The sequence below is a fragment of the Puntigrus tetrazona genome, chromosome 4 (genome assembly GCF_018831695.1).
Source record: "Puntigrus tetrazona isolate hp1 chromosome 4, ASM1883169v1, whole genome shotgun sequence".
NCBI classification, from domain to species: Eukaryota; Metazoa; Chordata; class Actinopteri; order Cypriniformes; family Cyprinidae; genus Puntigrus; species Puntigrus tetrazona.
Genome location: NC_056702.1, coordinates 22770967 through 22792962, shown reverse-complemented (window position 1 = coordinate 22792962; position 21996 = coordinate 22770967). Strand labels below are relative to the sequence as shown.

The following is a 21996-nucleotide window of genomic DNA, read 5'->3' as shown; positions in this document are numbered from 1 at the left end:
AATGTTTTTTCCAAACTAATCCTTGGCCAAACAGCATCATTAAGTATTCTAGAAATCATGTCCAATGTTGTACTCTGCAAGAGCACATATTTATGACGACACTCCTTATTAAGTTAATGAGGCTAGGATATATGTTGTTTCTCCTCTTGCTCTTTTGATTGAAAATCACAGCCAAAAATTGATATCTATAGTATCTTATCAGAATTTTATTTACGGACTATTTTTTCTGATTAGTGTTGCAGTTAAAAGTCACTAAGTGCAACCATTTGATATCAGTGACACAGAATGTACTGTGTAATTGTACTGTAAAAATAATGGCTACCCATAGTCAGAAATAGCTGTCAATCTTTTTAATAACATACATCTTCTTGGGTTTCTATTACGTTTCAGTAAGAGACATCATTTATGTTTTGGTAGGCTATCAATGTCTTAACACGCTAGGGATCCCTTCAATCTTAACCTCATTGAGGAACTCAATGTGAGGGTTAATCATGTGATTGATGGTTGTTCAGGTCTATGCAATTTCCCACATTGCTGTAAACTTGGGATTTCACATTTTCATTCTCTTGAACACACTTTCTCTCTGTTCCTTCAACTCATATGAATGAGTGTGTTTATGTGTTAGTTTATGTGTCTTATCCAATAAAGCCATATTTATATTGAAAAGAGAAGTGTCTTGTGTTTTGTCTGCCAAGTTAATGTCTTTAACTGCCATTATTATGAATTAATTTACTACAAGCAGCATAAGGAGCGCGCGCTCGCTGTCAGCTCTGGAGGGGGCTGATCACGCTTTATATTCTGAAAAACTGTAAATGCTTCGGCTTCAGAGATGCACCAAGGAGTGTATCTTGTGAGCTTGCAGTTCTCTCTCCTGCTGCTGTTGAGGCACGGTGGCGATTGAGCGTGTGAGGAATGCATTTGGATCTGTTGGACAGGTTGTGGACGGGCTTACTCTGAGCCTCTCAGCTCCTTTGCATTCCCGGGAACGTGAGCCACTCTGGGAAAAGTCTCTAGTGACTGGTTCCCTTAGTATATTATTGGCTACTGCCAAGTGTGGTTTAGTGGGTCCTGCTCATTGCCCCACCCTGGTGGCCCCGAGCTCTGACTCTGGTTATGGATCAAGAAGTAAATACTCTTTTGAGGGCAGTGGTCCTCTTCATCTAAGAGAATCCAGGTTCTATAGCCGGTGCTTCATAGTTCCTAGGAGAACGGAGGGCTGATGCTCAGGATCCCAAGTCATGTCTTTGTTTTCGCTGGTTCGCTTTGGTGCAGAGGCAAAGCTTACAAATATCGAATTCTTCCTCCCTACCCTGTGGAGTTAGAAAAGTGTGCTCTCTTCAGCTTAGAGAACCACTTATCTTGGTGTAGTGTGAGTCGACCATAATGCAAGATGGCATACTAGATCGTTTTTTGGACCCGGGACAGACTACTCTCACCGTGTTTATAATTGCAGTTTCTTGCACATCTGTAAATAAGTGTCCTCTTATTATGTCTTTGCCTTTCCGCTCTGTACAGAATTGAAGCACAGTATGTATTCAACATAGAAACTGTAAACAATTTACAAAAAAATGTAGTACAGCATGATAACCAACCTCATTCATTCAATGCAGTGCGTGAAATGGTTGGCTTAGAGTTACAGATGTTTATCCAATACTATCCAGTCATACGTATTTTACTGTTCTTTACTGTGATGCTAAAATAATCATTAGTTGCATAGGTTTGAATTATGGACGCCACTTTAAATTAAGTTGGGCTGGACTCTCAGCCTAGCCTCTCTTATGGTCAAACGGTGGTTGATCACATGATCAAAAAGTGTTGCCCTAATCTCATCAGAGAGGACTCTCCTTGCTCCTCTTCTTCATCTTCCTCCTGCTCTCTGTCCATTGTTGGCATCCATTGTTCAAAAGTTGTAAATGCTCATTAGAAATATTTAACTTGATAAGATTTGAGTTGAATAATAATAAAGTTTAGCAAGCCCTTGTTTCTCAATAACAATAAATAAGGTTAGTGTCAGAATGCCATTATTACCCCCTGGAGCCATGTGAAGTATGTTGTAAAAAAGGATTCGCTTTTTTTGGCCTTTTATAATCTTATCCGGCATTCACTGCCATTATAAAGTTTGGAAGAGTGAGAATATATTTTATTAAAACTTTGTGTGATTGTGTTTGCCTGAAAAAAGAAAATCATATACACCTAGAATGTTTGTTTTGTTTGCCCAAAATTTTAAATATTTCAAATATACCTCATTTCTAGATTATTGTAATCTATCTACTGTGGAATTCCTGAAAGACTTGGGTGTAAACTGAACCGAGGCATTGTTTCTCTGAGGAAATGGATCTCTATGTGATTTATTTGGGATATATTTGTAGAATTGTTGATTTTTCTTTAATATCCCAAACTGATGATGTTCCATTTAGATATTTTATACATTTCCTATTAAAACGATTCGTTCAAAACAAATGGTTCATTCAGAAGCAAAGTATTTGATTGTTAAAGAGTGAATCATTGAATCATTTATTCGACAGATTCATTCAAAAAGCTGATTCTGTCTATTTTTGTTGGCGAAACTGAGCAAAAATGAGCAGTGTTACTGAACTTCAACTCAATCCAACACCTCAAGATACATATATGAATGTAATCTTGAGGTCGTTGCTTCCTTGAAACTTTAGCGCATGTTGAAACAATTGTTATTTCGGGACTGTTCCTAGAGGCTTTCGATGCTGATATCCTTGGCGCCCCTTGTTCTCCTCAAGACTCTAGAGATAGGCCTTGTCCTATTGCATACAGAACATAGCTACCAATGACAATAAACTGAAGCGGTCCTCGGGTCATATGCTTGTTTTGCTCCAAATATTGCCATTCCTGTTGGATGGAGTTTAAGGTAGTGCATATTTTTAATTCATTCTCGAACTTGTTTGCATCTTTGTCAAAATGTAAAAATTGCTTTAATGGACTGGATTAAAAAAACCCTGTCTTCAGTAGAATCACAACAGATGCTGGATCGCAGCCTTGTGACGTCACGTCTCCAAACCAGAATAAAAGTTCATAAGAGAGTAAAACATTTAAAACGTTACTGGTAGAGTTATTAAAACAAGGTCAAGGTAGAGTTATTGGTGAAATAAATGTAGTTTGATATAAAAAAAAAAAAAACATTGTGTCGGATTCTGAGCAAAAAAATATATAGTGAACAGAAATCTAATGCAATACATCTTATCTCATACACAAATGCAATACAAATTGATTTACGTGAAAAGGGAAAAAAAATCATGTGTTAATTTCACATTCAAATTATCTTTTATAATTAAAATAATAAAAAATCAGTATTCAGCATTTTATGATTAATGTCAAAACTTTTATACATTTGCAATTTCTGCACTAAAGTATGTACACACATCTAACACTTCAGATGCGGCTTCAAAGGTGAATTTTATTGATAATGACTTCATTTGTTGTTGTAATTAGCTATTCTAATTCACTGATTAAATATAAGAATTTGACTCAAAAGATAATGGACAATTAAAAGGCACAAATTTTTGCTGAGGCACACAATCCAGTTTTGTAAAAGGTAGGCGTATCAGTAACAATGTAAACGACTTGTTTTATATATATTTACTCTCAAGCGGACTTTTTATTTTGGTCTGGCGATGAAGACGTCCTAAAGCCGCGCCGCGCTCCTCAACTTGTGATTCGGCTGAAGAAAGGTTCGTGCTAACGCTTCCAAGTCGATGCGAACCGCTTTAAGAAGCTACATGAACTAAATAAAAACGATTTAAGTAATACAACGTGCGTGACTGATTTAAAGTTATTTCATGAGTGAAGCGCGTGGTCGTATCAGTAGCAGAAAAGGTGCGTCTCGCTCCCGGCATCGTTCAAGAACTGACGGGAGAAGTCCGAGTCATCGGAACCGAATCATTTGTAAAATGATTCAGTGATTCGAAACGAGCACAACAAACAAACTCTAATGACAGCTTTCACAAACCAGCTGCAAAATGAAATCTACTTCACATTATGTACCACATCACAAATACCTAAATATTACATTTATGTTGAGTTTGTATATTTTAATCCGGTCATTTACTCTCACTAACTACCGAACTAGGGAGCTCATTGAGGTAGAAATGTGGTTACCATTTATATTTACTTTCTGGTAATTATTTTCATCTTATACAGGAAACGATCCACGTGACACTCTTATAAAGATGGCGTCCAATAAAAGAGGAGAGTGAAGACGTTCACATTGAAGAGACTTTCAGAGTCAAACATGAAGATCCTGAGGAACAAACCGGTTGGTTTTCATTCTCCAAGCTGAACTCCTCGCCATTTTATCCTTAATAAAATGTCAGACTCTTTAGAAATGGTCACACAAGCGTCGTGCAAACCCCAAAACACGCTTTTTAGGATGTAAAGATATACGAACAGGTTATACATCAGTGAAACCAACAATAGTGCTCATTACGCTCATTATTAAGGGCTTTGAGAGATACCTAAGAGACATGGGCTCTGTTAATGTGCCTTGTTTTCATTTTAGTTTTAAATTAGTTAGAGCCACATTCATACTGTTTTCAAGTTTCAGTCAACTCTTTTAGGTATGCAATTCAAATAAACCCAGTTAATATAGTATAAGTGTAGACAAAACTAACATTTTCTTTAAGCCAAACCTTTTTTTTCATAGACTGAAGAAAAATCCATTCCAGACATGGAAGAAGCTCTGATTTGAATCGACAACATTTATTTTACCAGCCAAACACACACAAATTTAAATAAACCAAATAAAATAGCATCACGTGAGAATGCCAGAAAAAAAAAATACATTGAAGTTTAACAAAGAAACCATTTTCTTTAAAGCACTATAATTATTTTTTTCTTCTAGAAATTCTCGTTTTCAAATGAAGACATGAAACATCTATGAATGTAGTTAAATTTGACAGTGAACTGAATACGTAAAGACATACATTACACGATACATGTTATCTGTTCAATCAGACCTTTATTTTGACGGGTTGCTGTGAGGTTTCTGTGTGTATATGGTATGATATGACACTAGTTAACTTCGCCTTACAGCTCGGCTCCTTCTTCACCATGACGACCGCATTACTGCAGAAGCTGCATCGATCCGTCTGTCGATCTCTCATTCCATCCTCCCCTCACTTGCGAACAAGACTCCAAGATACTTAAACTCCTCCACCTGAGGCAGGAGCTCCCCACCAACCTGAAGGGGGCAAGCCACCCTTGTCCGACTGAGAACCATGGCCTGATTCTCATCCCCGCTGCTTCACAATCAGCTGCAAACGGCCCCAGCGCACACTGTAGGTCTTGGCCAGATGCAGCCAACAGGACAACATCATCAAAGCAGAGATGATATCCTGTGGTCACCAAACCCGACCCCCTCCGGCCCCCGGCTGCGCCTAGAAATCCTGTCCATAAAAATAATGAACAGGATCGGTGACAAAGGGCAGCCTAGTCGGAGTCCAACATGCACTGGGAATGAGTCTGACTTAATGCCGGCAATGCGAACCAAGCTCCTGCTCTGATCATACAGGGACCGGACAGCCCTTAATAATGGGCCCCTTACCCTGTATTTCCAGAGCACCCCTCACAGGACACTGCGAGGAACCCGGTCGAATGCCTTCTCCAAATCCACAAAACACATGTGGAATTGGTTGGGCAAACTCCCAGAAACTTAAAGTATTCCTTCCACCGACTGGCAATGTCCCCAGTCGAGGTTCCCACCCCAGCACTGTATACGGTGTTGGCAGGGCACTGCTTCCCTTTTCTGAGGCGCCGGACAGTTTGCCAGAACCTCTTTGAGGCCAGTCCGATAGTCCTTGTCCATGGCCTCCCGAACTCTCCCAGACCCGAGTTTTTGCCTGCACAACCACTCGGGCAGCAGTCCGCTTTGCCCACCGGTACCTGTCAGCTGCCTCAGGAGTCCCACGAGCCAACCAGACCCGATAGGACTCCTTCTTCAGCTTGACGGCATCCCTTACTTCTGGTGTCCACCACTGGGTTCGGGGGTTGCCGCCACGACATGCACTGGAGACTTTGCGGCTACAGCTCCAGACGGCCACGTCGACCAAAGAGGCTGAGAACGCCTCAGGTTACATATGTAACCATGGTCCTCTAGGGGAACGAGACGCTGCATCACAAACGCTTTGGGAACACCTTCAGCGTGAGCCGCCTGAACCACGTGTGAAATCTGTCCAATGGAGGGGAGCGCGTCATGGACGAGATGACGTCACCGACCAGGAAGTATAAAGTCACGCTCTGCGGGCCGGTGCCAGCCTCTGTAGTGGAGTAAGCGCCGGCAGATGTGCGCATGGCATCGGGACGCAGCGCCTCGTTCCTAGAGGAACCATGGTTACATTTGTAACCTGGGGCGCTCTCTTCAGGAACTCGAGCTGCGACAAATGCTTTGGGAAACGAGATGCCCACGCCGCCATAGTTCAAGGCCCCTGCCTGAAAAGTAAAGACCACCCATCAGGATAAGACAGAGGAGCCAGGGGCGGCCTCATGTCCAAAGTGGAGGGCATGGACCACTGCAGCGTTGCAGATGTCCCCGAGGGCACACGCTAAGGAGGCCGCCATACCCCTAGTTGGAGTGCGCTCTGACCCGAGAGAGCATGGGAGTGCAGAGGCCTCATAGGGTGCATAGCCTCAACTATCCACCTGCTAATAGTTAGCTTAGCAGCAGTGCCACCCTATTTATCGGACCAAAACAAATGAGTAAGTGGTCCGACGTCCGGAGACGCAGTTCTGCGCACATAAGTGTCCAGTGCTGGTCTGCCTGGAAGGGGGAGGACAGAAGGCCTGTAGTACGATCGGTTGACGGTGTAACAGAGGGCACTTTAGTTGTATAACCCACTCGTGGGTATATAAAAGCCTTGGACATGCCTGGGGCAAAGTCCAAGTAAGTAGGGGCCACGGAGAGGGCCTGCAGATCTCCCACCCTCTGAAGAGAGGTGATGGCGAGGAGAAATGCTGTCTTATAAGTTAAGACAGGTAAGGGAACCTCTTCGAGGGCCTCGAAGGGTGCCTTACACAGAGCCTCTAATACCACAACCAAATCCCAGGGGGGAACTCTGGTCCGCACTGGAGGTCTCAGCCTCAGCACACTGTGGAGGAATCGTGTAACTAATGGGTGTCTGCCCACTAAGTGGCCACCAATAGGGTCATGATATGCAGATATGGCTGACACGTAGACCTTTAGGGTGGAATGGGATAACCTGGTGGAGAATCTCGCCTGAAGGAACTCCAGCACTGAGCCTACTGGGCAGTTAACTGGGTTTAAGTGGCGATCTCCACACCAGGAAGTGAACATTTCCCACCTCCTGGCATACACGCTCCTCGTAGAGGGAGCTCTGGATTGGAGGATGGTCTCAACAACCTCAGCTGAAAGTATGAGAAACTATGAGTAGTGCCCCTTCAATAACTTCAATAAGCTTCAATAAAGCTTCAATAACTCCGGGCAAGGGTGAACTATTGTTCCCCCCGCCTGAGAGAGTAGATCCGGCCTCAGGGGGATTCCCCACGGATGACCGTCTACTAGGCCGATCAGGTCCGCGAACCATACTCGGCCCGGCCAGAACGGAGCTACTAGCAGTAGTCTGATTCCATCCTGGCGCACTGTCGCCAGAACTCTTGGGAGCAGGGCAATTGGGGGAAATGCGTGCAGGCGAAGCCTCGCCACGCTTTAGACATGGCATCCAGTCCCAGGAGAGCTGGATGAACTAGAGAGAACCAGAGGGGATCAACCCCAGCAGTCTCTGATACTGCTTGACAGTGAATGACTGGCCTTCCTTGACTCTCTCGACTGACGTGAGGATCGACTGCACACGAGCAGGAGACAATTGTGCCCACATCGTGGTCGAATCCCACACCACGCCTAGGTATGTGGTCCTCTGAGCAGGACGCAATACACTCTTCTTGGTGTTCAGTCTCAAACCCAACTCCCCCATGTGAGACAGAACAACATCTCAATGTTGAACTGCCATCTGCTCTGATTGAGCTAATATCAACCAATCGTCGATATAATTGAGTATGCGGATGCCCTGGAGTCTCAGTGGAGCCAGAGCTGCGTCCATACACTTCGTAAATGTGCGGGGTGAGAGTGCTAGGCCGAATGGAAGTACTCCATATTGGTATGCTACGCCCACGAAAGCAAACCTCAGAAACTTCCTGAGTTGAGGAAGGATGGATATATGGAAGTATGCGTCCTTCAGATCTATGTTGACAAATCAGTCCTCGGATCTGATTTGAGTCACCACATGCTTGATGGTAAGCATTTTGAACTTCAGTCTGTTGACATAGCGGTTCAAGACCCTCAGATCTATGATGGGACGCAACCCCCCATCCTTCTTCGGAACAATGAAATAGCGGCTGTAAAACCCAGATTCCACAGCATGAGGAGGGACCACCTCAATGGCCTCCTTCCTGAGCAGGGATTCTACTTCCTGTTCCATCACCAGAGCCTACTGGGGGCCGACTACTGTCGGTGTGCCTCCCCTGAATGTCGGTGGTGGAAAACCGAACTGAAATCGATAGCCTTTCTCTATCGTTTGCATGACCCATTGAGATACATTTGGCAGAAGCTTCCACGCTGCTAAATAATCTACTAAGGGAATCAGCCTCTCGAGGCTGACCTCTGGTGTGTGAGATACAGGTAACTCGGGTGTCCTGAAGCGGCTGACCGCAGGCAGACCCGGGCTAGCTGTAAATGGGACCCCGCATGTGTGGCGCGTTCCCTGGCCGAGACGCACCCTTGGGTGAATCCGGCTGGGGAGACGTGCTGGAAGGCTCCGCGCTCTGGCACGAGGGCAGAGACAGCGGAGTTACTCCCTGAGGGCCCTGAGGAGGAACGGGTGCCGACTGACAAGTCATAACCTGATCCTCCCCAGGAGGGGCAGCCCTCAGAAGCCCTGGACCACTCACGTCAGGGCTTCTTGGCCGAAGACTTCCTGTCCAGAAAGACCCTCAGATCTTTGGACCCGGAAGTCCCCGGCCCAGAGCGCTGCTTTGCCCCCTGCTGTTTCTTAGGGGGAGAACGAGAGGCGACGCTCTGTTTCTGCGTTCGCCTGTACGAGGAGCTGGCATGCGGTGGGGGCATCTCTCGTCCCGATGCCCCCTGAGATCGACGCGGGAGGAAATTTTGACAGAGTCGCCGAATAGGCCAGAAGGCTGCAGGGGGGCGTCCAATAGGCAGACCCTGTCTCTCTCTTTCATATCGGACAGGGTAAGCCAAAGATGCCTCTCCACGGCCACAAGGGATGCCATAGACCGCCCATAGAGCGCGGGGCGGTCTCTTCATGACGCAGAGGCAGAGGTCAGCGGTCCGACGCAGTTCTGCGATTTCATCGAGCTGATCCCTCTCCTCGCCGACCTCTTTCAGCAGGTCGGCTTAATATGCCTGCAGCACTGCCATAGTGTGCATGCAAGATCCAGCCAGACCCGACGTTGTTCTAAGCGGCTTTGATGGTAAGGTCGAGCCTTCAAAGACGAATGCTGCACCGGGGACAGATAGGTGGTGAGAGACTGTTCCAACCGGGCACGCCTTATAGCCGTACTCGCGACTCCCGCCATATTTCCATAATAACAAACAGCAGTGGGTGAGAAAAACACGAGCGGAGTACGGCCTTCCCAGGACCTCCAGATCACGCCCCTCCAGGTGTCGCTAGCATCACCAACGTGAGCGTTGAAGTCCTCCAACAGGACGATAGAGTCCCCAGTTGGAGCACTTTCCAGCACTCTTCCCAAGGACTCCAAGAATGCCAGGTACTCTACACTGCGATTCAGCCTGTAGGTACACTCTATTATTTTTACTGTTCATAAGGGGTGGACCACTCTTTGTCCTAGGACCTGTTTGCCTTGGGAGACCCTACCAGGTGCATGTAGCCCTGGACAACCTAGCTCCTAGGGTCATTCAGGCCCTCAAACCCTCCACCACATTAAGGTGGCGATCCAAGGAGGGGGTCATAGTTATGTAGTCCTAGTTGTTAAACAGGCGCTAATTTTTATTTCTTTCTTTTTATTTTCAGACCTGAAAGAGCAGAGTCGAGAACTGAATGAAATGAAGGATCAAAGCGAGAAATGTGATTTCAAAGCTGAGGAAACATCGATTAGTTGCTCGCCAGAAAACGCAAGCATCAATTTCCGTGACACAGTTTGCACCGGAGACCGGCCTTTCACCTGCCAGCAGTGCGGAAGAAGTTTCAAAAGGAAAACCCACCTTAATGCCCACGCGATTTATTCACACCGAGAGAAAAGCGTTTCTCCTGTCAACAGTGCGGGAAGGGTTTCACGCGCAAAGAAAACTTCAAGACTCACGCAAGAGTCCACGCCGCGGAGAGAGCGTTCACCTGCCGACACTGTGGGCAAACGTTCAGCCGAAAAGACAGCCTTGATGCGCACATGAGAATTCACGGCGAAAGGAAGCCATTCGCGTGTCGTCGCTGTGGAAAAAGTTTCACCTGGAAAAGCCACTTTGACGCGCACGCGCGAGAATTCACACCGAGAGAAACCGTATGTCTGCCAGTTGTGCGGGAAGTCTTGTACGCGTAAGAACCAGCTCAATATCCACATGAAGATCCACAGCGGAGAGAAGCCGTTCAGGTGCGCCCGCTGCGGGAAGAGCTTCAGGTATAAATCCAATCTGACAACTCATGTGGGGTTCACACCGGAGAGAAACCGTTCACGCGGCGCTCAGTGCGGAAGAGCTTCACTTACAACATAAGCCTTAGCAACCACGCGAAGACCCACTCCAGAGAAACACTCCAATGCCATCTATGCGAGCGGAGCTTCACGGACGCCGGTCGCCTGAAGAATCACGTGATGGCTCACGCCGGCGGAGAGGCCTTCGTGTGCCACCACTGCGGGAAGAGCTTTTCTAGGAAAGATGTCCTCGGCATCCACATGAGGGTTCACACCGGAGAGAAGCCGTTCACCTGCCCGCAGTGCGGAAAGAGCTTCGCGTGCAAAGGAAGCTTCAGGATTCACGTGAGGGTTCACACCGGAGAGAAGCCTTACAAGTGTCCTCGGTGCGAGAAGAGCTTCAGGTATAGAAGCGGCGTGAACCTTCACGTGCGGACTCACGACGGGAAGAAAGCGCCATGATTGGCGCAAACATCATTCTGGAGTAAGTCGTAGCAGTACGATTTTAAACATTCAGATATGTTAAGAATAAAACGCATGTTGCACGAATAGCATTAACAAGAAACACCTGCGACACTAAAAAGTACATCTGTAGTGTCTATCCTTTCATTCCTTACATGTATTAAAAAGCAATAAAGGTTGAAGTGGGCTCATTAACTTAATGAATTTCGTTGTCTGTTTTGATCTAATGGTAAATTTTGATTCATGAAAAATTACATTTTAGGAGTCCCCAACTATAGGTTGTCAAAAAACACTTTCGTCGTCTTATAATGTGTATTTATTTTTACTTTTTTGCTCAGTGACTCATTTGTTTGACGTTGCAATTTCATAATAAAAGTAGCGTTTGTACAGCCGTCACCAGCCATTTCGTTTCAGTGTTTCATAGTCGACTCTCTTACAAAACGTTTGTAATGCAACGTTACAAAAATGCATCCTCCGCTTCCAAGGAAAACCCAGAATTCATAGCGCATATATGACAACAGTGCTTTTATTCAAAGAACAAGGTGGATAGGCGTTCTGTGGGAATTTCACATTGAAAGGTTAATATTGTTTTCATTTAAATACTTGAAAGAAGTGTTTAAAGCCTGTAAAGTTTGTAAAAAAATCACATTTATCAAACATGAGCATGCAGCTTTTACCCACGATTGAACAATTACTGTTTATAAATCTAATTTTTATTCGGAAGCACCTCCAATTTAACCATATTGGGAGACTTCCATTGAAAATCACGTGATTATGCAACTTTTATAAGAAATTAAAGGACATAAGTGGATTGCTTAATGCATATTGTGACACTCTTAAATGCTTTTATGTGTAAAGTAGTAAAAGACAACCACTACCTAGGAGTTTTCTGTTTTTGTAAGTTGTATGCAGTATGTTATTCATTTTTGTAATGTATTTGAGGAACGTGAAAAAGACGTAAGAAGAATGTGAAGTAATTTTGTTTATTACAAGAAAAAAAGCATAGACGATACACCATGCACACCACACTAGCTCTTAACAGAAACAAGAACAGTTTGCCCAAAAATTAAAATGAGCTCATAATCTACTAGATGTACAAGACTTTCATGTTTCCGCTGACATCATCCAAGAAGCCAGAAGTCCACTCTCTCGCGAACATCAGTGATTTGCTTTAGAAGTATGTTTATTGCAAAAACCCACCAATCTGCTTCAGAAGACGTGCGCTAACCCCCGGAGGCATGAAGGTTAGCTTTACGACAGATATATATATGTATATGCCATCTATGGAGCTTCAACATAAGGGGCAGTATTCACCGGCATTACCAAGCCGTGGAAGAGCCAGAATAAAACCACGAAATGCGCTTGGCTGAAAAAGAAAGTCACGTACACCTTGGGGTAAGTATGTCATTTTAATATAAAGACGATCGGTTCACGTTTGAACCGAAACATACAGTGATCCATCACAACACGTTAAAGAGCCACAGAATGGTATTCATAGTTTCTTTAATAACGAGACGATTAAAAAACAGAGACCTTGTTTAGTGTGAGAAGTGACCTGCTCTGTCTTCTCCAGCATGTTGTCAGCTTTCTCTTTGCTGTGTGATGTATTTTTCACTGTGTGGAAACACACGCGTGAGTGTGAGGTCATGGCAACGGTATTAGTGAACGGTCAATTGCGATGATGCATCAGAAAAAGCCGTAGGCATCTTCAGTTAATTCACTCTTCCGCTTTCACGTGTGGACGCCACACGTGTCTCTTAAAGTTTCCCTTCAGTACGAAACTCTTTCCACAGTGCTGGCAGGTGAACGGCTTGACCCCAGAGTGAATTCTCTTGTGAGTCCGCAGGTTTTCTTTAACGGCGAAGCTCCTTCCGCACTGGGCACAGGTGAAGGGCTTCTCTCCGGTGTGGACCCGAATGTGATTCTTAAGGGTGTAGCGCTCGTGAAGCTCTTCCCGCAGTGATGGCACATGTTCGGCTTCTCTCCGCCGTGAGCCGTTACGTGAACCTTGAGAAGGCTGCCGCCAGCGAAAGTCCTTCCAAGCACTGATGGCAGAGGAAACGGGTTTCTCTGGAGTGGATGCTCATGTGGTAAGTGAGAGTCGCTTTGAACCTGAAGCTCTTCCCGCACTGGTCGCACATGTAGGGCTTCTCTCCGGTGTGAATTCTTGTGTGGGTGTTGAGGTTCCTTTGCACGAGAAGCTCTTCCCACACGCCTTGCAGTTGTAAAGCCTCACCCGGTGTGAAGGCTCATGTGGGTGTTAAGATCTCCTTTGTGTGTGAAACTCTTTCCGCACGTCTGGCACGCGATGGACTTCTGTCTGGCGTGGACCTTCAAGTGATTGTTCAGATGTGCCTCTTGCGAGAAGCTCTTTCCGCACTGTGTGCAGGTGAAGGGCCTCTCTTTGGTGTGGACCGTCTTGTGAGTCAAGAGGTATTTGTTCAACTTGAACGTTTTCCCACACTGCTGGCACGTGAAGGGTTTCTCTGTGGAGTGAATCGGTACATGTCTTTTAAGGCGCTTGGCGTCTGAGAAGCTCTTTCCACACTGGTCGCACGCAAACGCCGCCTCTCCAGTGGGAGCGCTCTTCTGGACCTGGCGGTTTTGTTTCGCTGTCCGGTTGGGTTTGGTCTTCTGAGCTCTTTTTCGAGACAAGATCTTTTCAGCCTGTCTGGGTTTTTCGCCGGTCATGAAATCCTGTTGCATACTGCACTGATCTTTCTCCTGCTCTTCATCCAGTTCTTGATCTTCCTTTTTGAACGCCATTGGGACTGAGTGAAAAAAAGAGACAAGACGGTGAAAAGAAGGAAGCTGCTTTGGCAATGGTATAAAACATTTTTAATGTAATTTGCGATTCAAGATTTAAATTTTTTTTTTGCTTTAATAAAACAAAAGATTTGGTTTAGAATGAGATGCATATTAAAACACGGGAGGGTCGTCTGATCATCAGGGGCATCTTATGTTTGGGTCTGCATGGTTTTTATTCCACTATGTTAAGCGTATGATGACAATATCTTCCTCCGTGCCAGATAACGGCACCTCAAATCAAACCGCTCGTGCAAGTTTCATTCATTCGTGTGGAGCTGGAGATGTTCACGAGGTTAAACCAGAGAAAACCTACCCGTTTGTTGCTCAGTATCTTCAAGCTTGACTCTGAACACTTCTTCAATCTTGATCTCTTCGCTCTCCTCTTTAATAGACGCCATCTCTGTGATAGTATGAGAGCCGATCCACCAGGAATGGTTCTGTGTTTGGACACTTTCTTCTGTTTTCCACCTGAATAACAGAAGAATTAAATACAACTGAACCTGAGTGTAGCTCCCTTCTTCAATAGTCAAAACGAGATTTATAGATTATATTTAATATATTCCAATCTTATGAAAACATTTCCAGTTGGTTTGTAGAAGTCGAAACAGGTGTCTGTTTTGTTGTGTTTACACAGTTTTGAGCAGCAGCGTGATTCGAATCACTGAATCATTTTCAGAAGCAATCGATTCAGTTGATCAAAAAGCTCCGTTTCTCCATCACTGCTCGCCAGTGACTGACTCTGCGTCCCAGTGTGCACAGTATACACACTATCCGCCCTAAAAAGGGTCTAAAAAAGGCAGGCTGAGTTCGTGTTTAGAAACTGATTCACTACACTGTTAAATGAGACGCGCCTTTCACTAATAACGTTACAACATACCTACCCGACGAAGCATTACTTATTTATAATTGGTGTGTGCATTTCTCTAAACGAACTGGACAGATTTCAATACTAAATGAGTAAAAACACTCACCTTTCTTCAGCCGCAATCACGGGAGCGAGAGCGCGGCGCGCGCATATGACCTCACAGCGCCGCTCCAAAATAAAGGTCTTTTTGGCTAAAACCATAGGCTGAATATTTGTAGATCGAAATTACAGTTGCGGAATCCTTATGTTACTGTATTATCCTGAAAAAAAATATATCAGAGAGTTTGTAATAGTTTTACTGTATATAATGGGATTTGTATTGGTTTTAGTGGAACTGTTATGGAGCCTGTTGGCTATTACTGGTTACTGTTTGCCTTTTGTTGTTAAAATAACTAAATACCAATGGAATATGTCTCAAAACACACATTAATGATTAATAGTTGATGGTTTGGATTTCATTAAAAGTCTGAAGGATTACATTGGCAGGGCGTTTAAAGGCCCCAAAATGAAAATGTTATGTCATTTAATAATCACATTCAAAAGTCAGAAAAGCTTTGTTTGTCTTCAGATCACAATTCAAGACATTTTGGATACATTTTTTGGTGTCTATCCCATTCACTGCCAAGTAGTAACCACCATCAAGATGCAGAAAAGTTTAAAAGTCATCATCAGAATAGTCCATCTGCCATCAGTGGTAACATTATGAAGTTATCAAGAAATAAAATAAATGTAGAAAATGTATCCATGTGGCGCAGGTATAATGGGAGATATACAGTATGTGCTTCACAAACCTGATGTTATTTTGCTGTTGTAAGACCTTTAAAATGAACACTAATCTATTATAGTGAACTTTATTTAGATTTAGTTCAGTGAAAATAACTGTAATGTGGTCAAGAGCGATCTCTTATGCAACTCCCTGATAACTGAGAAAATCAGATTCAAGCATTCAATAACATAAGCATAATGCATTAAAAGGTAAAAAAAAATCAGATATCAAACCTGCTTTAGATATTGAATGATATCTGGGGTTTTTATAATTAAAAACGTGATATAAAAATAGCTAAATAAAAAGCCAAAAAATAAAGCATCAAATTAATTAAAAGAAAAACAATTTGGCGTAGTAAGGTATTTTTGCTTAAGAGATACGTGCAAACAGTGTGTCACAAAGAAGTGCCAAAAACCTTAAAAATGCATAACACGCATAACAGTATATGGTCACCCATCCAAACAATCAGAATCAGGTGTTCCGATCACTTTCATGACCTCAGGCGTATAAAATCAAACACCTAGACATGCAGACTGCCAAGGAATGGGTTTCCATGACCGAGGAGATGCATCAAGCCATGCATCACCGAGTGCAATGCAAAGCGTTGGATGCTGTGTAAAGCACCCGCCACTGGACTTTAAAGCAGTGGAGACGCGTTCTCTACAGTGAGGAATCACGCTTCTCCATCAGGCAATCTGATGGACAAGTCTGGGTTTAGGCGTTTTTCCAGGATGGTACTTACTGTATGTCAAGTATAAGGACGATGGAGGGGAGATTATGGTGTGGGGTTATTTTTCAGGAGCTGGTCTTGGCCCCTCAGTTTCAGTGAAAGGAACTCTGAATGTTCAGACACCAAGAAAATTCCATGCTCCCAACTTTGTGGGAACAGTGAGCCGACCCCTTCCTCTTCCAACATGACTGTGCATCAGTCCACAAAGACATGGATGACAGAGTCTGGTGTGGATGAACTTGATTGGCCTGTGCAGAGTCCTGACCTTAACCTGATAAACCAAATGCGCTTTTAGAAGAATGGTCAGAAATTCCCATAAACACACTCCTGAACCTCATAGACAGCCCTACCAGAAGATCTTATAGCTGCAAAGGGTGGACCGACGTCATATTGAATCTTAGGGATTAGGAATGGGATGTCATTTCATGTGAGAGTCAAGACAGGTGAGCGAATACTTTTGGCAACATAGTGTATGTGCAATAGAATCGCCAATTACTAGAGCAGTTTGATCAGGTTTCTTAGCAGGGAGAACCTGTTTGATGTTTGGACGGAACAGAAGAGCAGTGTTTTGACCCACGACTTGCCGCCTCACAGTCAAGGCTCTAAAGCTGGATCCGAAGACTGTACGTGATTCACTTGTTGGCTTTTATGCTTTGAATGTGACTAGTTCAACCAACGCTCAAATTACTCTGATTAGTTTGATAGAAATATGGTGGGAATTAAATTAGCACTTTGAACAACAGAGAGTGATAAATTATATATATATATATATATATATATATATGCATATGCATATGTGTGTGTGTGTCTATTAATTGACCTTCTTCTGGACTGGCCCATGAAAGGCTACATCAACACTGACCCCAGTACCCCCAGAGTCATTCAGTCATTCACCTCAGCTTGGTCTGGGTGGGTATTGAAGTTGTTTTTTGGTATCCTTGACTCTGAAGATGGAGGGTACTTCATGAGCGGAGTGACTTCTTCCCTTGTGCACCAGCTGTGTTCACGACATGCTGTGCTCTGCACAATTTTTGTCAAAAATAAAGCTGAATTCTTTAACAGTAACTGGGTGGAGGAATAGTGTGAAGCCACAGTAAAAAATTCAGCAAATGCACTGCCAGGAAAGTGCGAGACTCCAACAAGGTTCATATAACAGATAATCAAGCAGGTTTACAACCAAATTTTACCTGGTTGAAAATCCTGGGCATAATCCCATAAAATATATTGTTTGGTCTGTAAAAAAACATAGAAGTCTATGGAAAGTCCTCACAATTCACAGAAATGTTTGTACGTGTCAGACTGAACCTTATGCAAATAGTTGTGGAGACACGCACCAGCTAAGGTCATCTTCTACACGATCTTCTGAGCATAAATGTGTTGAGGAATACTTTCCACTGGTTAATCATCATTCTGCATCTTCAAGGAGGTCAGTAGTCAAGACCTCTCCGGTATTTGGCATCAACGATGGCATCATCAGCGCAGAGAATCACTCTTTGTAATTGTGTCGAGTTCTTCTGCTATGTGCTGGTGGCCGATTGTTGATGTGCTTCACATCATTGGCATCATTGGCAAAAGGATGTGATGTTTTTAATTCCATCCAAGCTGTCATATTGGAAATGTGGCATTCCACGAGTGCTGACTATTAACACAGCTTTGAATTACTTGGCTCCCATTACTTTGGCCAAATACCCTGATTGTGAAATTGCTTAAATATGGGCAATATTATAAATTGTTTCGTTAAATTGTACAGTTCTTGGCATCATACCTAACTTAAGACACGTTTTCCCTCAGATATTCAGGGCTTTACGTGTTTCACTTACCATCTTAGATATCGAGCACAGGCTTCAAATTGTTGTTCTGGACTGGCCCATGAAAGGCTACATCAACTCTGACCCCAGAGTCATTCAGTCATTCACCTCAGCTTGGTCTAGAATCGTATTGAAGTTGTTTTTTGGTATCCTTGACTCAAGATGGAGGGTTTCTCTTCAACGGAGTGACTTCTTCACTTGTGCACCAGCTGTGTCCTCGACATGCTGTGCTCTGCACAATTTTTGTCAAAAAAACCCAAGTTGAATTCTGTAACAGTAACTGGGTGGAGGAAAAGTGCGAAGCCACAGTAAATTTCCTTCAGTGAAGTCAGCAAATGCACTCATGTGTAACAACACTGTGAAAGAGACTCCAACAAGATACATCACTAACAACTTTCCTCTTCACACAGAGCACCTTCATCTGTACCAAACACATGACTTATAACACTTAGACATGTTCAGTGACATTTCAAATATTACAAATTCTCAAATCCTCTTAAATATAACATAAAATACTGAGTTTTCCATGTAAACCAAAAGAACACCTATGTGTTATCAATTATCAATGGAGCGCAAATATTATGAGTCACCATGGCAACAGTTCTCGCTCGTACTTTTGTCAATGGGTAACTTTAATTCTGTTAATGACTTAATAACTGTTTTAAAATCAGAGCCAATTATTGAACTTATATTCATTTTAATGGTATCCTAAGAGCAAAATAATAATAATAATTTAAGTGCATTTTTGCAAGTGGTCTACTAATAGGGTAAGAAAAATATGTCGGTAGATGCTGTTAACACTTAAATAGTAAAAATAGTGATAAATTCTAAATTATATTTTTATAATGAAAATAGTGAGAAGAGCGTGCTCAGAAAAGCCGGGCTCAATCGTGTCACAATCGTGTAAAATGCACGTAATTTAGATTCAGCAGCAGTTTCCTTACAAGTCTTTCTGAATAACAAACCAGACGAGAGTGAGTGTGTGAGTGTTTATATCTGACTGATTCACACGTCTCTGCCTCAGAGAAAACAGGAAGCAGGTTTCCCTTGTAATGCAGACGCTGAAAGAAATTTCAGAGCTGCTGTTGAACAAAATGGTTTGACGGGAGGAAGTAGAAAGACCTGCAAGTATTTTTTGAGGTGAGCGTTTCATCTTTAGTTATTTTCATGTATTGTTTGTGTGTATTTTGTGCTTATGAGATATTAATACCGCAATCAAGTCATTTCGCTGTTTTATTGTAACATTTTTATGCCAGGGGTGTCACAGGAAGTTGCTCATTCTGATATTGTTGTCAATATACCAATTTAGGTACGTTTCATTTTAAAAATCGGTGTCTACTGGTACACGATTGATTCTATTACTGGGATGTTACATCCTATTGTAAATTCCCAAAATTTCGTAATAGTTTTACTGGTAAAAGATAATGGTTCAACATGGTAATTTAATGGAAAGCATTGGAATTTCTATTGGGCTTCTGTTGTTTTTTTCTAGCTAGCAAGCTTACAGTATTTATTTTTGCTTAAAAAAAGCTACCGATTAATATTTTATGATGATTAATTTGCCTCTCCTCACAGATTAACGTACATCCCCATGTTAAGAGTGAAATTATTTCAGATCCTCTTCTTGTCCTGCAGCTGTTAATTGGTGAAGGTCAATGGCATCTGTTAAAGATCTTCTCCTGAACTCACTGAAGGAACTGGAAGATAAGGATCTGGAGGAGTTTCAGTGGAATTTAGAGAAAGATCATGAGGGCATATCAAAGTCTGAAATGAAGAATGTAAGTAGATTAAAAACAGTGGATAAGATGGTGGAGTGTTTTGGACTAAAAGAAGCTGTGAAGATCACGGTTGGTATCCTGAAGAAGATGGTTCAGAATGAGCTGGCTGAACAGTTAGAAAAGAAATATGAGGAAGGTAATGTTTAAATGACTGACTGCAGTGTTATTGGTTGTTTAACAGTGTGATGGTTTGACCAAATTTCCTCTTTGTTGATGTGACTGTAATTTATGTTTTTCAGTGAGCATTTTTCGAACACCTCAGGCTGAGGGCAATACCAAAACATCTGTCTCTTTTGAAGCCAATTCAGGTCAGATCTTGATAAGAATCACTGTCTGGAAATGGAAACAAGAAAAAATATCAATCAATTAAAGCATCAGCACCAATTAAAGGGCACATCAGCGACAGATTATGAATCAATCTATTGATTTATATAGTGCTTTTAACAATACAGATTGTGTCAAAGAATGAAACAGTACCAAATAAGAGAATATTATCTACAATTATATTGAATCAAACTGTGTATCCCATATATACTCAGTTTACAATAGTATAAAAGCCTTAAACAACTGTATCACATTATGGTAATTTGTTTAATAATAAATATAACAATTATGAGAATTGTATGAGAATTATTAAGAGTTAATAATAAAACCTCTGTCATCAAATGTTATGATTCTCTCATTAAGTCTTAATAAGGCATGATTACAATCTCAAATACCAGTCAAAACAAGTAGTAAATACAGTTCAGCTCATGTGAAAAATCAACTGATGGGAATTTTGTTAAAGGAACACTCCACTTTTTTTGGAAATAGGCTCATTCTCCAACTCCCTCAGAGTTAATAAGTTGACTTTTATTATTTTTAATCCATTCAGTCGATCTCTGGGTATGGCAATAGCACCTTTAGCATAGCTTAGCATAGATCATTGAGTCCTATTGGACCTCTGAATTGTGTGTGAAATCAAACCAATGAAATGATGTGATGTCATAGGCGGGTGACATCACTGGCCAGGAAGCATAAAAGCAGGTGGAATGCAGCCAGCTTCAGCTTCTGCCATAAAGCGAATGCAGGTAGATATGCCAGACATGTGGTTACGAGAGGAACCTTGGTTACATACAGAAACTGGAGAAGTTTCACTTCAGGAATGAGATCCACGTCGATGACATTTTGGGAGAACGAGATGCCCATGCCCCCACACTTGCAAATCTCTGCCTAGTGTGTGTACCTGCACAGCTAGGCAGAGAGAACAGAAAAGCCCAGAGTGGCTCACAGTAACAGGGTCTTGGAGGCCACCACACTTTGTGTCAAGTGCACTTTGACTCCTAGCCTCACCCAAAGCCAAAGACTTATAAGCATAAGACTTATAAGCAATGTTGATCCACTATCCACCTGCTCAACATAAGTTGGCAACCATTTCACAGACCGTGGGCTGAGCAGCCACTCATGATCGCTCCCCAACCAGTGAGAGAGACGTATCCACTGGATCCTGATGTAAGAACCAGGGTTTTCTCCACATGTCTTGGGCACGTTCAGCTAGGTGTAACACTTTGATCATATGAAGCGATTTCCCCTCAGGGAAATACCCCGTTCATGAGCCACCACTGTAGGGTGTACAGCAGGCCAAGAGGTATTGAACGCAGCTGCTATAAGGCCCAGCAGTCTCTGAAACTGCCTTCTTTTAACTCTTGCATTGAGCGTTGACTCGTCTGAGGTACTCGTCTGAGCCTGAGGCTGCACCTGCTCAGCAGACTCTCGAGCTGGTCAACCTGCTGCACTGTCCCATAACCACCTTCTTTCATCCCCACAACATTGCCATAGCATTCAGATGCGGGGACGAAGAGATTGATCCGGAAAAAGAAATGACGTCCCTCTATTTCAATGGTTTGATATCACACAAGATTCAGAGCCATCACGCTGGAAGCCATTCCCCATAGCGTCATCAAAACAGCTTGAATTCCTGAAGAGGAACAAGTTGTTATGGATAGACTGTCCAGTATAAATTTAAACTGTCTGCATAAGTTATTCATAATTATCATGTTAATATAAAAATATGTAAAATTAGTTTTAATGCTATTTTGTTTACTCTTATTTATTTGTTAATTATAGAGCTGCAAAACTTTTTGAAAACTCATAAA

At 43.0% G+C, this 21996-nt stretch overlaps 2 protein-coding genes across 2 annotated transcripts; one reads left to right on the top strand and one right to left on the bottom strand.

Annotated features, from left to right (window-relative positions):
• The first annotated feature begins 10708 nt into the window (after positions 1-10708).
• Positions 10709-11301, top strand: LOC122343143 (zinc finger protein 32-like). Its single transcript, XM_043237500.1, has one exon. It carries the CDS (start codon positions 10825-10827, stop codon positions 11104-11106), a length of 282 nt encoding a protein of 93 aa, XP_043093435.1. The 5' UTR covers positions 10709-10824; the 3' UTR covers positions 11107-11301.
• A 1522-nt stretch (positions 11302-12823) lies between these two features.
• On the bottom strand, positions 12824-14980 carry LOC122342317 (gastrula zinc finger protein XlCGF8.2DB-like). The gene is made up of 4 exons (XM_043236110.1): positions 14886-14980; positions 14228-14382; positions 13343-13877; positions 12824-13151 (listed from the first exon to the last, which is right to left on the bottom strand). The coding sequence occupies exons 1-4, from the start codon at positions 14978-14980 to the stop codon at positions 12824-12826; spliced, it is 1113 nt and encodes a 370-aa protein (XP_043092045.1).
• Between the last annotated feature and the right edge of the window lie 7016 nt (positions 14981-21996).

Coding starts and splice junctions, on each gene's coding strand:
- LOC122343143 (XM_043237500.1), top strand. CDS start 10,825: ATGGCTCACGCCGGCGGAGAGGCCTTCGTGTGCCACCACTGCGGGAAG.
- LOC122342317 (XM_043236110.1), bottom strand. CDS start 14,980: ATGGTTTTAGCCAAAAAGACCTTTATTTTGGAGCGGCGCTGTGAGGTC. Junction 14,383..14,885: donor GTGATTGCGGCTGAAGAAAG/GTGAGTGTTTTT, acceptor TCTGTTATTCAG/GTGGAAAACAGAAGAAAGTG. Junction 13,152..13,342: donor CACATGAGCCTTCACACCGG/GTGAGGCTTTAC, acceptor CTCTGCCATCAG/TGCTTGGAAGGACTTTCGCT.